Raw genomic sequence first — 13789 nt, forward strand, 5'->3', positions numbered from 1 at the left:
ATTCGGTGAGAACAGAGGGTTTGGTCAGGCTCCTGCCGGGGCAGGTGCGGAAGGGACCGGGCCCCTGGGTGGGGCTGCATGTGAGGGATGTGTTCAGCGATGGGGAGGCCCGAGGGTACGTGGGAGAGGGCTGTCGCAGGGAGCTGAGGGTCTGGGCTGCGGATTCAAAGTCAGGAGCCTGGAGCCTGGGTGAGACCCCCTGGGAGGGGCTGGGTGGGGGGACAGGAGTTCCTGGTAGAGAGGGAAGATCTGAGGACGAGCCCTTGGGGCAGGGGCTGGGGGGAGAACGCAGGAGTCCACCAAGAGTCACCTCAGAGCCCCAGCCGGCCTGGCTGTGGAGGACGCAGCAGAGGTGGCCAGGGGACCTGGAGTCTCACTGAGCCTGTGGTCGGGCTGGGGGGGGCCTGAGAGCCTGGGGATGGGACACAGCTATTGGCGGAGGTCCCACCAGACCTGTTTTCTCACGCTTGCTGTCCCAGGCCCTTTCTGGGGGGTCAGCTGTGCCCAGTGCTTATGTGGTGTGTGGGGACAGAGGGCATTGAGCTGTGAGGAGTTTAACTGACTGAAGGTCCCTGACCTCACGTGCCTCCGAGCTGCCGCCTTCAGCGCCTGCCCCCTGCCCCCGCACCCCTCCGTGCTGGTCATCCCCTTCGCCCAGAGCCGTGGGCTGTGGCGTCTCAGCGGACAGCTCCTCTAGCCAGTGGGTCCACTCAGGCCTTAGAGGGCCCTGCTCAGGTGGGGGCTCCAGCCGGGTGGGCAGAGGGGCTGCCCTGAGCTGCCCCTGTGACCCGCCCTTGCCACAGGGACCGGCTTCCGCACAGCGTGGGGTGGAGCCGCTGTAGGGAAACTGGGGTGCGGTAACACCTGCCCTGGTTTCTAGGCAGACAAAGACTTGAGAAGGGACAGGAGTGTGTGGCAGCAGGGGTCCCCATGGTGGCCAGGCCCACGTGGGTGTCGGCAGCAAGCAGCTGTGTGATGCTCGGCACAGGTGTGGGCTGAGCCCAGGGTCGGCTGGGCCCCCAGGATGGAGGCTGGGCAGGCGCCTGACGTGCTTAGTAAGTTGTTTGCTCTGTGGGTCAGCGTGACAGATGTCTGATACGTGGGCCAGGTGTGCAAGGCCTCGGGCCGTGGGGGCCAGTACCGCCAGAGGCCAGGCAGCCGCCACGTGCCCCCAGAGGAGGAGAGGGGCACGCTGGAGGGGGTGCTGCCCACCAGACTCCCAAGTTAGCTCAATGTCAGAGGCTACAGCTTGTCAACTTAAAAAAAAAGATTTTTCTCACCGTCTGCGGAAGATGGGGGCACACACGCGCACACCAGGCTGCCTGATGCTGTGATCCCCTCCCCTGCGTGGCCCCCCCGCCGCTGGCAGAGCTTGCATTTCCCTCCGCCCCAGCTGTTGTGGGCCGTGGCCTCGGCCGTGGCAGCCTTGCCCAGCACAGCCGGGGAGGAATTTCCCACAGGTGGGCCGGTGAGCTCAGCTTTCTTACCTGTTGTTGGGGAGTCGGGGAGGGGAATTTCCAGCTTCTACCCTGCTCTCCTCCCTGAGCGAGGCCCTCTGCCTGAAACTTTGTACATTAACTGGTGGATGGTTCATTTCATCTCAAGGTTACGGTGTGAAAGGTACAAAAACGACACAGTGTAGCCTCCCTGCCTCAAGGGCACCCAGTGATGTCGGAGCCGGTGTGGGCAGGCTTCCACACACCGCAGCCCTGCACACGGCCCTCCCGCCTGCCCTGGAACTGCCGCGCCCACGTCCGAGGCCACCAGGTGCTCCGGGGGACCATCCGTGGGTCATCCCAGCCTTCACTGTTGCGCTGGAGCTGTTGGGACACCCTAAGCCCAGGGTGGGTATGTGGTGAGGCCGGCTTGGCCCGGCCCCCGGGGGGGACACAGCCGTCCTGCCGGCCCCCCGCCCAGCCAGGGAGTCAGAGTGGGTGCAGGTGGACCCCTCACCCCCACCGTCACAGGAGCAGCCGCACACACGTGCCTCACACACACAGAGGTTCCTACATGCTCCCAGGCATACTTTGTACCCAGGGTACAGGGCAGGTGCCGTCCTAATAGTACCGTGGACGATTGTCTCCAGTCCTGGGGCCGGGCGTCTGAGAGCAAGTGTGGGCAGGGCTGCTTTCTCCTGAGGCCTCTGTCCTTGGTGGCTGACACCGCCTTCTCCTTTGTCCTCACGTGGCCTCCCTCTGCGCTCTCCTGGGGTCTCTCCCAGAAGGACGCCAGCCCTTTGGGATCAGGGCCCACCCCTCTGACCCCGTCTGAAGTTTACCACCACCCTAGAGGTCCCGTCTCCAAACGGCCAAACGTTGGAGGTCAGGGCTTCACCCCGTGAGTCTGGGGACACAGGCCAGCTCCTAACCCCTGCTTGTGCACTCGTATGCTCGCCACTCACGCCTGCGCCCCTGCACGCGCTCCCACATGCTTGCACGCTCCGCATGTAGGCACAGGCCCCTCAAAGCTCTTGACCACTGCCTCAGTCTGAGTTTTGGACGCTCGGGCCAGGGAGCACGCTCTGGAGTCTGCGGACCGCTGCTCTTCCTCCTGAGCCAATGCCCCGTAGAGGGTCCAGAGCAGAGAGGCCTGTCTCCTGACCCAGTGTGCTGCCTGTGTCCCCTTGTGCCCCGTGCACCCCTTTGCTGAGGGAGCGGTGAGGATCGGCGCAAATGTAGCCTTTTGTGGGGGGCATCGTGGGAGTGGCCACCTGCTCCCCAGGGGTCTGCCCGGCCCTGTACAGGGAGAGTGGGTCCCCAGAGGAGCGAGCTTGTGGAGGGCTCCGGAGACTAGCCTCATCCAAACGGCTTGGTTGGGCTGGGCACAGCAGGAGGGTACCCAGTGTGCCCAGCCAAAGGGGCTCCACGTCCCTGGTGAGATGGGGGCAAGAGAGGTCCAGTGTGGGGGGTGGGTGCAGACTAGATGTGCTGGCCCTGGCAGGGGTCAGGAGGCTGTGGGTCCTCACTTTGGCCCCAGGTCTGTGTGCCGGGTTGGTGCCCAGCTGCCAGCTGGCTGAGCCTGAGGTTAGTGGACGTAGTTGAGGGGATGAGGGCCCCGGGGCCCAGGGCAGGAGAGAAGCCACAGCCTGGAGGGTTGCTGCCCAGACTAGCTGCCTTCTTGCCACCAGCCCAGGTCAGGGGTCCCCAGCCCTTCCTGGGCCTCCCTCCTCCTGGTCCCCTCCTCCTCTCTCCCTCCCCACCCCTCCTCCGCAGCCCTTATAGCCACATCCTGCAAGGAAAAACCCCAGACTCCTGCACCGCCCGCGGAGATGAGGATGTTTGTGGAGCCTCAGCGGCCCAGCGGGCCTCACTCTGCCCTCCTACTCCTGGGGCTTGTGCTGGGCACTGCAGCCGGGCTCACCTGTGTGGAGAATGCCTACCCCAAAGACGGCAAGTGCTGTCATGACTGCCCACCAGGTGAGTGGCCTGGCCAGAGTTGGGGAGGGGTGCCTATGGGGACAAGGGGACCTGGGACATGGGGGTGGGAGACGTATGGGGACGGGGGTTGGGGAGAGGGGAACATGCAGGTGGGGTCCCAGGACACTAGTGGACTCGGGCTGATGGAATGGGTAACCTGCAACCAGGCCCAGGACCGTGGGCCTCCAGGACTGGGGTCGGGAGTGCTGGGCCGTGCTGAGTCCTGTCTGCCTCCCGCTGCAGGTTATGGGATGGAGAGCCGCTGCAGTGGAGGCCAGGACACCCAGTGTCTCCCGTGTCCACCTGGTTTCTACAATGAGGCTACAAACTATGAACCCTGCAAACCCTGCACACAGTGCAATCAGAGTGAGCGCCACCCCTGCCCGGATCCCGGGACCCCCACCTGAGTCCCTGTCGCCCCGCCCAGGCGCTCGCAGGAGGTCCCCACAGCCGCAGAAACAAACCCCAAACCACAGTGGGGCCTGCTGCACCACGGAGGCCCCCCAGAAGCCCCTCCCTCCTCCCAGGGGGCTGAGACCACGTGGAGTCGGGCAGGAGCACGTGCCTGCCAGCGGGCCTTTGGGGGCGGTGAGAGCCGGATGCCACCGCCACCGCCACCGCCACCGAGGGTCCTGCTGCGGGCCCGGCCCGAGGTGGGAAGGGAGGCTGGAACTGCCACGGGTATGCGTCCCAGGGGCCACGTGGCCAGAAGGAATATGGCATCCAGGGACGGGAGAGAACCAGGAGCTGCCCGGCTGCGAGGGGGCTGCTGGTCTGGGAGCCCTTGGCCTCCGTCCTCCAGCCTGCCCTGCAGCCCTGGCAGCCCTGGCATTCCCGCCCACTGTGCCTGCCTCACCTGACCCCCCAGGAAGTGGGAGCGAAGCCAAGCGGAGATGTACAGCCACACAGGACACCGTCTGCAGCTGTAAGCCAGGCACGGAGCCCCAGGACGGCTTCAAGCGCGGAGTCGGTGAGCCTGGGGGTGGGGGTGGGGGTGGGCAGCGTGTGCATGAGAGGTCAGGGTCTGTGCCTGTGGGGGCCTCGGGAGCAGTGAAGGAAGCATGACTTCCACATCACATGCTCTCACTTCCCATTGCACCCCAACCCCAGGTCATCCCAAGTTCTCTCCCCCATCAAACAGGCTAAGCCAGGAAGGGGTGTGGGGTCACCTGGGTCAGGGCCAGTGGGTGGAGTGTGGCAGGGAGGAGGTTCTGGAGGCTGTGGGGGTGAGCGCCCAGCCCTGCAGGACTAGCCTGCAGCAGCTGCTGCGTCCAGGTCCCCGAGGTGGCAGTGGAGAGACTGTCCTGCTGTCTTTGTTGCAGACTGTGCCCCATGCCCACCGGGACAATTCTCCCCAGGTGACGACCAGGCCTGCAAGCCCTGGACCAAGTGAGTGACCTGGGGGGGCCCCTGGCCCCTGCCCCCCCGAATGGCCCTTGTCCCCCCATGACCCTGGCCCCACCATGCTGCCCACCTGCTCAGCCCTGGTCTAGCCTCCTCCCACCAGCCTGGCTGGAGTGAGGAGTGTATGAGACTCTATCCCAGGCCCTGCAAGGATAGAGAGCACGGCTCATGCATGGCTGGGGACTCTGCGGTGGGGACAGGAAGAGAGCAGGGGGTGGTTTGAGAGGGTTAGGTGAGGCTGGAGCAGATTGGGAAGAGACAGTGTGGGGAGAAGAGCGAGGGGAAATGGGGAACGAGGGTGTGGGGCAGGAGGCCCCGGGTGTAGCCGAGTTTCCCTTGGGGGTATGGGGCCTGGGCAGGGTCCTTGGCCTGTCCCCTGGGTGGGAGTGTGATGCTGCCTGAGGTGATCCGGCGTGGATCTCCCATTGCTCCCCACATCTCCCTGGTCCTATCTCAGTTCTGGGCCCATCCAGTCCGTCTGGGAGAAGTCGGCAGGAGTGGGGGGCCTCCGGCCTGATCAACACCCCTGCCTTCCTCAGCTGTACCTTGATGGGGAAGCGTACGGTGAGGCCAGCCAGCCAAAGCTCGGATGCTGTCTGTGAGGACAGGAGCCCCCCAGCCACACTGCCGTGGGAGACCCAGGGCCCCCCAGCCTGGCCCCCCACCACCCAGCCCACCACGGCTTGGACCAGGGCCTCACAGGGGCCCTCCACACCCCCTACGGAGCCCCCCAGGGGTAAGGGGGGACTGGCCTCACCCCAGCAGGGCCCTCCCCCAACCCAAAAGAGAAGGGGGGTGGGGAGAGAGGGATGGGGTGGTGATGCCCTCTGCCCTCATTGAGGTCCTCCAGGGGTGGAGTCCTTCCTCTGGTGGACCCCCCCCCCCCCCAGCGGACCCTGCCTCCCCACAGGCCCCCAGCTGGCTGCTGTCTTGGGCCTGGGCCTGGGCCTGCTTGCCCCCGTGGCGGCCGCGCTGGCCCTGCTCCTGCACCACAGAGCCTGGCGGCTGCCCCCCAGTAAGTACCCAGTGTGGCCCCAGCCCAGACTGCCTCCCAAAGGGCTGAGACCCTTACCCACCTCCCACCTCTTGCTCGTTCCTCCTCCCCAGGTGGAAACAGCTTCCGGACCCCCATCCAAGAGGAGCACGCTGACGCCAACTCCACCCTGGCCAAGATCTGAGCAGCTTGTGCTCCCACCCCAGGCTGGGGGCCCAGAGGGTCTGCTAGACGTCGAGGGGCATTGGGGTGCCCCCAGGCACAGGCCGCCACGCCCCGTCGCCCCCCACCCCACCCTGCGCCGTTTTAGGTGCTCCTGGGCTGGCACCCAGGGCTCTGCTACGTATGCTGTGCATACTCCCTGCCCAGCGTGGTGCCCCCAATAAACGACCTTGACCTTGGCAACTGTGGGTCTCTGACTGGGCTAGTGGGCTGGGGGCCTCGCAGCCACAGTGCGAGGGCTGGGGCTGTGCCCGCTCTGGCGGCAGAGGGATCTGCAGTCTAGGCAGGGGTGTGGGGTCGGGGGCTCAAGCGGACCCCACTCAGAGACGCCAGGACCCCCGTCCTCACCCCTTCTCTGGGCACATCCTGGCACCTGCGGTGGGACGTGGAGGCCAAAATAAATATCCTGGGGGGATTAGACAACCCAGCAGCTGGTTGGGGGATTCCAGGAGCTGCTGCTCCGAGCCCCTAAACCTGGGTGAGTAGGTCCCAGGCACCCACCCCGAGCCCACAGCTCTGGCATTAGCGGGAGCAGGTAGGAGACCTGGGGCTCTGGCCCCAAAGGGCACGTTTGAGGGTGACCCTTCAGGCTCTGTGTGTCCTTCCAGAGCAGAGAGCTCAAGAGCCATTCCTCCTCAAGGCGCCGTGAGCCCCAGGCCCTGCCAGACCTGCCTGTGGGTCACGGGTAGCGAATGGTGAAGGTTGGGCATCACCACTTTGGGAAAGTAGAGATTTCCAATCAGGCTGAGCCTCGGTCTGCCCTGGGTATGGACAAACGGCCCCAGTGCAGAAGAATCCCAATGCCTGTCGACAGGAGGGTCCCGCTGACTGTGACGTGCCGTCCACGGCCATGGCGCCTCTCCTGCTGGGTTGCCAAGCCAGATGGCAAATGTCCTTTGCGGCGGCCGGTGACCCGCAGCCACAGAGACTCTGGGCCCTGACTTCGGCAGAGCCCTGGCCACCAACCCTCCTTGTTTCCTGGGCCAGCTTTCTCCCCAAGGTCGCCCCAGAGGCCTGTCCTCTGAGCCCTCCACCCCGGCCCGAACACTGCACAGGAGGACAGAGCTGTCTGTGCTCACCCACACCGAGTCCCCACAGGCTTCTGGCTGGGACTCAGCAGTGAGCAGAGCAACGGAAGCCGTGCCCTCGACACAGGCAGCAAACCCGCACCCTTGATCTGGGGACAGTGGTCCCCAGGACCGCATGGAGCCTGTGGAGAGGTGCTGTGGGACAGGCTGGAGGGGGCAGGGTGGGGGCAGGGCTTCCTCCCCACGCCTCCCAGCTCTTCCCTCAGCCAGGACACCCTCCCCTTGCCTGGCTGCTCCATGCCTGCCCTGGAGTACAAAGATGGACGGAGTCACCTTCTCTTTGCTTCTACACCGACCCTAAGCACACTTTCTGGCCTCTCACTGCCTGCTGAAAACCGTCCCACTTTCTCCACCCCAGGCCCTGCCTGACCCCCAGGCCTGGGCCTCGAGCTGTGGCCCTGCCCAGGGCCCTGTCCCCCAGGCGCCTCTCCCACTGGGCCCTTCCTCCACTCCCCCTCCCAGTGCCCCATCCGGCCCTGCTGCCGTCAGATCCCCATCTCCACGGGCCACCACCCTTCTGGTTACTTCCTGGACTCCATGAGGGAGGGACCCTCTGCTAACAGGAACAGGGTTACGTGTGTGAAGCTGGAACAAGTGATGATACAGAGCTGTGGTGAGCGGCCCCGAGTGCTGGAAAGCACAGACAGCAGATAAGCTCACCTCCCCCTCGCTGCCCAGCTGTAGGGGCTCCTCTCATCCCCGCAGCCTGCGGCTAGGGGCGGTGGGGCGGGGGCTTCCGGAGGGGTTGGAACAACACGGCAGACGCAGGCGCTGACATTTGGCTGACGCCACGCCTGCCTCTGGAGGGGCCTCGCTCCTGAGCCGCTGTCTCTGTGGGCATTTGACCTTGGCCCTTTGATTTCTGCGCTGCCCTGGCGGCCACGGAAGAAACTTCCTCTCCCACTCGCCCCCGGGCCCTTCCAGCGGACCTTTTCTGCACAGAGCTCCTCCTTTCCAGCTCCCCTTCACCCGTCCCCACCACACACCGCTTCTAGAAGGACCAGCCGACACATGGCACGGTCTGACAAGCACTGGGTATCGATCATACTTTCCTGGGCCACGGCATGTCGCGCACTTACCAGAACCGGGGTGACTCTGTACTGCCACAGACCGGACGGACCCCTCGGGTCTTTGAAATGAGCAGTGGATGAAGGTCTAGAACTGCTGGTCTGTGTGAGCCCCTCTCTGTCCCAGTGCTCAGACTCATCGCCCGGTGTGGGAGCTGACCGGAGATCTCAGGGCTCCGCTGGGCTCGGGCCCCCTGGAGCTACGGCCCACCCTAGAGCCCCCCTTTCCCTGCACGACCAGGTTACCCCCTGCACAGGGGCTGTGCATCCTGGGGCTTGGAGAGCCGAGTCACAACGGGCTAATTCATTTTACCTCAGAAAAGGAGCCAGGTCTCAAAGGTCACTACCACAGCTGTCACCACACCTTCAGCCCGAGGGCATAAGCGAGGTCCCACTCCTGAGACCCTGGCCCCAGGGAGGCTTCCTGGAGGAGACAGGGTCCCAGAAGCCCTCTGTGCCACATGCAGAAGCGGAAGCTCAGAGAGACAAGGGACAGTCTCACGGCGTGTTGGAGGCTGAATTTTCTGTGATTTGAGGGCTCAGTCAGGAGCTGGCCCGCCACACCCTCCAGAATGACCAGATTTGCCCGGAAAGGTCTGGGTGGGGACCAGCCCTGCAGTTAGAGCTGGGACCTGAGCAGGCCACCTCTGGGCCAGAGCTTCAAGAGACTGGAGGGTTTGGTCAATGCCCGGATCCCTCCTTACCAGCAACCTCGCCCAAGATCTGAGGAGGTCCTTGGGTTGGGAGGTGTGAGGGGCTCCCCTGGGGGCTCTAAGCCATGAGCATGTCTGCACAGCTGCAGCCCAAAGGAGCGGGTATGTATGTGTGTTGGGGAGCCGGAACCACCTGGAGCCTGGTCAGACCTTGTTGGCCAAGTGAGGGGGCTTGTCCTGATCCCCAGAAAGTAAGGGGGGTGTTGTCCCAGTGCCTGGAAAGCGGGAGGGTCCCTTCTGATCCCTGGCAAGTGGGGGGCCTCTTGGTGTGGGGCTCCGTGCTGAGAATCGGTGGCCAGGGCCATGATGCTGGCAGATGGCGGCTCTGGGGCCTGCAGGTTTCACTGAGGACGAGGGAGTTGGAGGAGATCTGTAAGAGCCCGTGGGGCCCTCCTGAGGAAGCTGGGGCAGGGGTAGGGGACCCAGCCAGACACCAAGGGGGCACAGCGAGGGAGCAGTCCCCGGCCAGACCGTCCTGGGGGTCCCTGAACCAGCCCACCTGTGGGCACTACCCTCCTCAGGGCGCCGTCTGCCACCTAGCAGCCAGCACCCACCCTTCCTGCAGGCAACCCTCCCTTCAGACCTGACAGGTGGCAGGTTTTGAATAGAAAACATTTCTGACCCTCTCCCTTCCAGTCCTGCCCCAGACGTTGCTGGGGATGCGGGTTGTGTTCAGCGCACGACTCTCCCCCATACGCACACATGTGGGGCATGTTTAGTCTCTGGGCAGGAACACTTAGGAACCCCCAAGGTCACCCCCTACCCCGCCAGCGCGGGAGTCTCCTGGAGGCCCCCAGCCCCACCCTGTGTGGTTGCACTCCGCAGCCTGCGGAGACCGCCTCCCCGAGATACAGCTGCGCTCAGCCGACTTAAAAGAGTATTTTATTATTTAGAGCAGCTTTGGGCTGCATCAGACTCGCGGGGAGCTGCAGAGGCTTCCCACGTGCTCCGCCCCCGCCATCGCCCTCCCCCCAGGGGCCGTTCGTGACAGCGGACGCTGGGCTTGGACCAGGGCGCGTGGTCTGCAGCGGGGTCCCGCGCGGCTGTGCGCTCTGTGGTTGGGACAAAACGCTAACGACGCGTCGTCACCACGGTGGTCACACGGAGTGGTTTCGCCGCCCCCGGGTCCCCGGTGCTCCGCCCGCCCCTGGAACTGCGAGCTGCCGGGTGTCACAGCCGGTGCGGATGGGAACAACTTCTGTCCCCTCCCGGAGTCAGCCTGCGGGGCGGGGTCTGGGCGCGCCCGGATGGGGGCGTGGCGGGGCCGTCTCCTCAAATCTCCCAGCTCCGTCCCGCCATGGGTGCCATGGAGGCGAGGGGCGCGCGCGTGGCCCTGTGCGGCGTCACGCTGCTCTGCGCGGTGGGCCTGGGCCAGCGCCCCGCCGGGGGTCTGAGCTGCGGCCCCGGCCGCCTTCTGCGTGGAACCGGGACGGACGCGCGCTGCTGTCGCCTGTGCGCCCCGGGTAAGGCCCGCGCGGGGAGCCTGTCTCGGAGGGCAGCAGCGCGGCGCCCTCTCCCTGCGCTCAGACACCCAGGCCCGCTCCGGCCTCGACGGGCGGGGGGCAGACCTTCTGGGTCCAGAGCCCACCGTCCCAGGGGAATGGGAGAGGGGGCGTGCGGCAGAGAGCAGCTCAGCTCTGGCCGTGGCCCAAAGGGGGAGTCAGGGGCTAGGGGTGCGAGAACCTTCCCCAAGGCGGGTCTTGGGTCCCAAGGTGGAGGAAGGCTGTCCCAGCTCTTACTGAGTGGATAGTGAGCCCTTGGCCGTCACCTGGGCCACTTTCTGCACCACCCCCACCTCGGACCTGCCTCTATGGGTGAGGCACAAGTGGCATGTGCCAGCTTGGGGACACATATTGCTGGAAAACAGCCCAGAGTGTCACCCTGCTGGAGCCTGATGGTTGGAAGAGGGGCCCTAAGTCTCTGTGTGGCAGGCAGGGACAGGCAGGAGGAAAAGGGGAGAGGGAGTAGGTCCCCCAGGTGGCCCCTTGTCCAGCAGGGACATGTTCTGGTCACATGCCAAGAGTCACAACCACCCTGGGTGGGAGCAGCTTCAGGGCAGTGGGGGACACAGCCGGGCCACATGGGTGGAGGAGCTCGGTGGCTGGCGGGGGAGACAGCTGGACCCCACTGGGGTCCTGGCTCCCAGACAGGTGCCCTCTGCCCCCTGGGGCTGCCTGAGGGTGGGGGTATGGACTGCCCTTCCCTATATCACCCCATTCCCTCTGGAGGGCCTGGGGGTGGGGTGGGGGGAGTCCTGAGGTGGGAGGGGCTTGGCCCAGCTGTTGAGAGGGCTGGCTTTTCTCTTGCTCAGCTGAGGTTTGTCCTGAGGAGGACTGCATGTGTGTTGAGCCAGGGTTCCACTGTGGCGACCCCCAGTGCAAGACCTGCAAGCACCACACTTGCCCGCCCGGCCAGGAGGCGCGGCCTCACGGTAAGTCACTGGCAGCTGCGACCTGAGCAGGCGGTGGGCTTGGCCAGGGCTGAGCCCGAGCTCACGGGAGCGCGTGTGTCACGGGTGCCGTGAGGGTGTGGAAGGATGTGCCTGTGTGCGGAGGGTGCAGACATGTCCTCTGGGCAGGCAGGCACGGGCGTCTCGGGTCCTGAGAAGCTGGGTGGGTGGGGCCGTCAGCCGCTTATTGCCATAGCCCAGACAGGAGTCCTCGCACCCGAGCAGCTTTGGGGAGTCCTTCCCTCTCCTAGCCTGGGTTCCTCTTTCCAGCTCGAGGGTACTCCTCAGGGCTGGTTGTGGGGAGTAGTGGGGGTGTCCGGGGGCTGTCTAGCCCTCAGGCCCTGGCTCTGCCGATGCCCCAGTACTCCACGTACCCTGAGCATCTGCATGGGGACAGTCCTGATGAAGCTAGGCCTGTCCCCTGTTGCCCTGTCTGGGGATCAACCTTTTCCTGGAAGGAGCAGCTCAAATCCTCTTGGGGCCCGTTTACCTGATGGGAGGGGCATAGTGTAGACCGAGGGGTGTTGTGAGGAAGGGTAGGGCAGGGTCTAGGGTCAGCTGGGGCGCAAGCCTCACCTCCTGTCTCTGGGACCCTCACTGGCCTCTTGCCCTCCAGGCTACTGGACCAAGCATAAGGCCTGGCCTGATTCTTGCCTGGTTTCTACTTGCACCTTATCTGGGCTTCCTTACCCTCCCGCCTTAGGCCCCTGTACTGCCCTCTGGCCATGTGCCACACAGCTCTCCTCTCCCAGATCCCCCAGGGACGTCCACTCAGCTCAGGGTCACAGCCTTCAGGTCCCCTCCGGTCTGCCTGCCCCCAGATGCCTGCCCTGGAATGGGGCACACCTGGGCACTGATTTTTGCCAGGTTCCAGTCTTGCAGGCATCAGAGATCTCTGTCCAATGGATAAGGTGTGTGGGAGTCATTCTGCTGTGGACCCAGGCCCCAGATGGATCCCATCTCTTCTACCCCCGCAAATCCCGGCTGTCTGTCTGTCTCCAGGGAATTTCAATTTCGGCTTTGAGTGTGTCGACTGTGCCACAGGGACCTTCTCTGGAGGTCAAGAGGGTCGCTGCAAACCCTGGTCAGAGTGAGTCCTGGTGGGACCTTCAGGTGGCTAGCTAGTTCCTGAGGGAGGGGCCCCTCCTGTCCTTCTTGGTGCGGTGACCCACACGCAACTCAGAGTACAGCAGCCATGCGGAGGTTTGCTCAGGTGGCCGAGGGCTGACTGAGGGCTCTGTGTCCGTGTGTCCCAGCTGCTCCCAGTTTGGGTATCCCACCATGTTCCCCGGGAACAAGACGCACAATGCCGTGTGTAGCCTGGGGCTGCCGCTCGCTAAGCCGCATGACCCGCTGACCATCGTCCTCCTCACTGTGGCCGCCTGCATCCTGGTCCTGACCGCAGCCCAGCTTGCTCTGCACATCTGGCAGCTGAGGAGACAACGCGCGTGGCCCCCAGGTTAGTTGTGTCCCCGGGGTGGGAGAGGTGGGCCCTCGGCCTGCCCACTGACTGAAGCCCCTCTGCAGAGACCCAGCTGCTCCTGGAGGCACGGCCGGCAGCCGAGGATGCCTGCAGCTGCCAGTTCCCTGAGGAAGAGCGGGGGGAGCAGCGGTCAGAGGACAAGGGCCAGCCGAGGGACCTGTGGGTGTGAGGTCTGGCTGTCCTCTGCCACAGCAGATGCAGAGCCAGACTCTCCCAGGAAGTGTCCCAGAGATGACCCTTGGGAGCAAGGGCCCTGCACCCTGCTGTGGGGCCCCAGCTCTGGGCCCGGCCCCGCTCCCCTCGATGGTGGAAGTGGGTGGGGGGATGGTGACAGTGACCAGTCTCCCAGACCATGCAGAAGAGGCAGCAGCTGTGGCCAGACCCCATGGGAAATGCAGCCACAGCCATGGCTGCTTCCCTCCCTTGCTGGCCATGTTGGGGGTGGGTGTCTGTGGGCCCCTAGCCCCCAGGACGGGAGGCTGTGCCCAGTGCAGGACTTGGCTGCAGAGAGCACTCAATAAACCCTTGTCCAGTGACCTGAGTGGACGTGTTCTGGGGTGGGAGGACAGGGAGACAAGGCCTCCCCTACCAGGACCCACAGTCTAGGGTCCAGACTAGGCAGGGCGGGGGGTGGGGCAGAAATCAGGGCCATTCTAGTCCTGGGCACAAGCACTTAGCAGGGACCATGGGACTTGGAAGGCTTCCTGGTGGAAGGGCACCATGATGGACATTGGTCCTGTGTGCCTTTTTGCTGCCCTGTCTGAAACCCCTCCCCTGGCAGTGTGCTTGGTCCTCTGGACCAGTTGGATTCTGTGTCCAGTTTCCAGACCACTGCTGCTCCGGACTCTGGGTTTTGTGCTGGTCACACAGCCTGCTGGCTCCTGGAGGTGCCTGTCCTTGTGTCATTCTGGCCCCAAGTCCAGGGTGAGGTCAGTTTCTACACACAACTCTTC

General features: G+C 64.8%; 2 protein-coding genes across 3 annotated transcripts; both read left to right on the top strand.

Annotated features, from left to right (window-relative positions):
- The first annotated feature begins 107 nt into the window (after positions 1-107).
- On the top strand, positions 108-6215 carry TNFRSF4 (TNF receptor superfamily member 4). Of its 2 annotated transcripts, XM_045803386.2 has the most exons (7): positions 108-3416; positions 3660-3782; positions 4285-4386; positions 4739-4805; positions 5360-5556; positions 5731-5835; positions 5928-6215. In XM_045803386.2, the coding sequence occupies exons 1-7, from the start codon at positions 3269-3271 to the stop codon at positions 5996-5998; spliced, it is 813 nt and encodes a 270-aa protein (XP_045659342.1). In that variant the 5' UTR covers positions 108-3268; the 3' UTR covers positions 5999-6215. The 2 variants fall into 2 exon arrangements, with proteins under 2 accessions (XP_045659342.1, XP_045659344.2); XM_045803388.2 differs by lacking the exon at positions 108-3416 and having other exon boundaries at positions 3660-4386.
- A 3933-nt stretch (positions 6216-10148) lies between these two features.
- Positions 10149-13119, top strand: TNFRSF18 (TNF receptor superfamily member 18). The gene is made up of 5 exons (XM_045803362.2): positions 10149-10367; positions 11216-11335; positions 12356-12443; positions 12610-12812; positions 12881-13119. The coding sequence occupies exons 1-5, from the start codon at positions 10202-10204 to the stop codon at positions 13003-13005; spliced, it is 702 nt and encodes a 233-aa protein (XP_045659318.2). The 5' UTR covers positions 10149-10201; the 3' UTR covers positions 13006-13119.
- The last annotated feature ends 670 nt before the right edge of the window (positions 13120-13789 follow it).

The sequence above is a fragment of the Ursus americanus genome, chromosome 33 (genome assembly GCF_024610735.1).
Source record: "Ursus americanus isolate L20-20 chromosome 33, mUrsAme1.1.p, whole genome shotgun sequence".
Taxonomy (NCBI): domain Eukaryota; kingdom Metazoa; phylum Chordata; class Mammalia; order Carnivora; family Ursidae; genus Ursus; species Ursus americanus.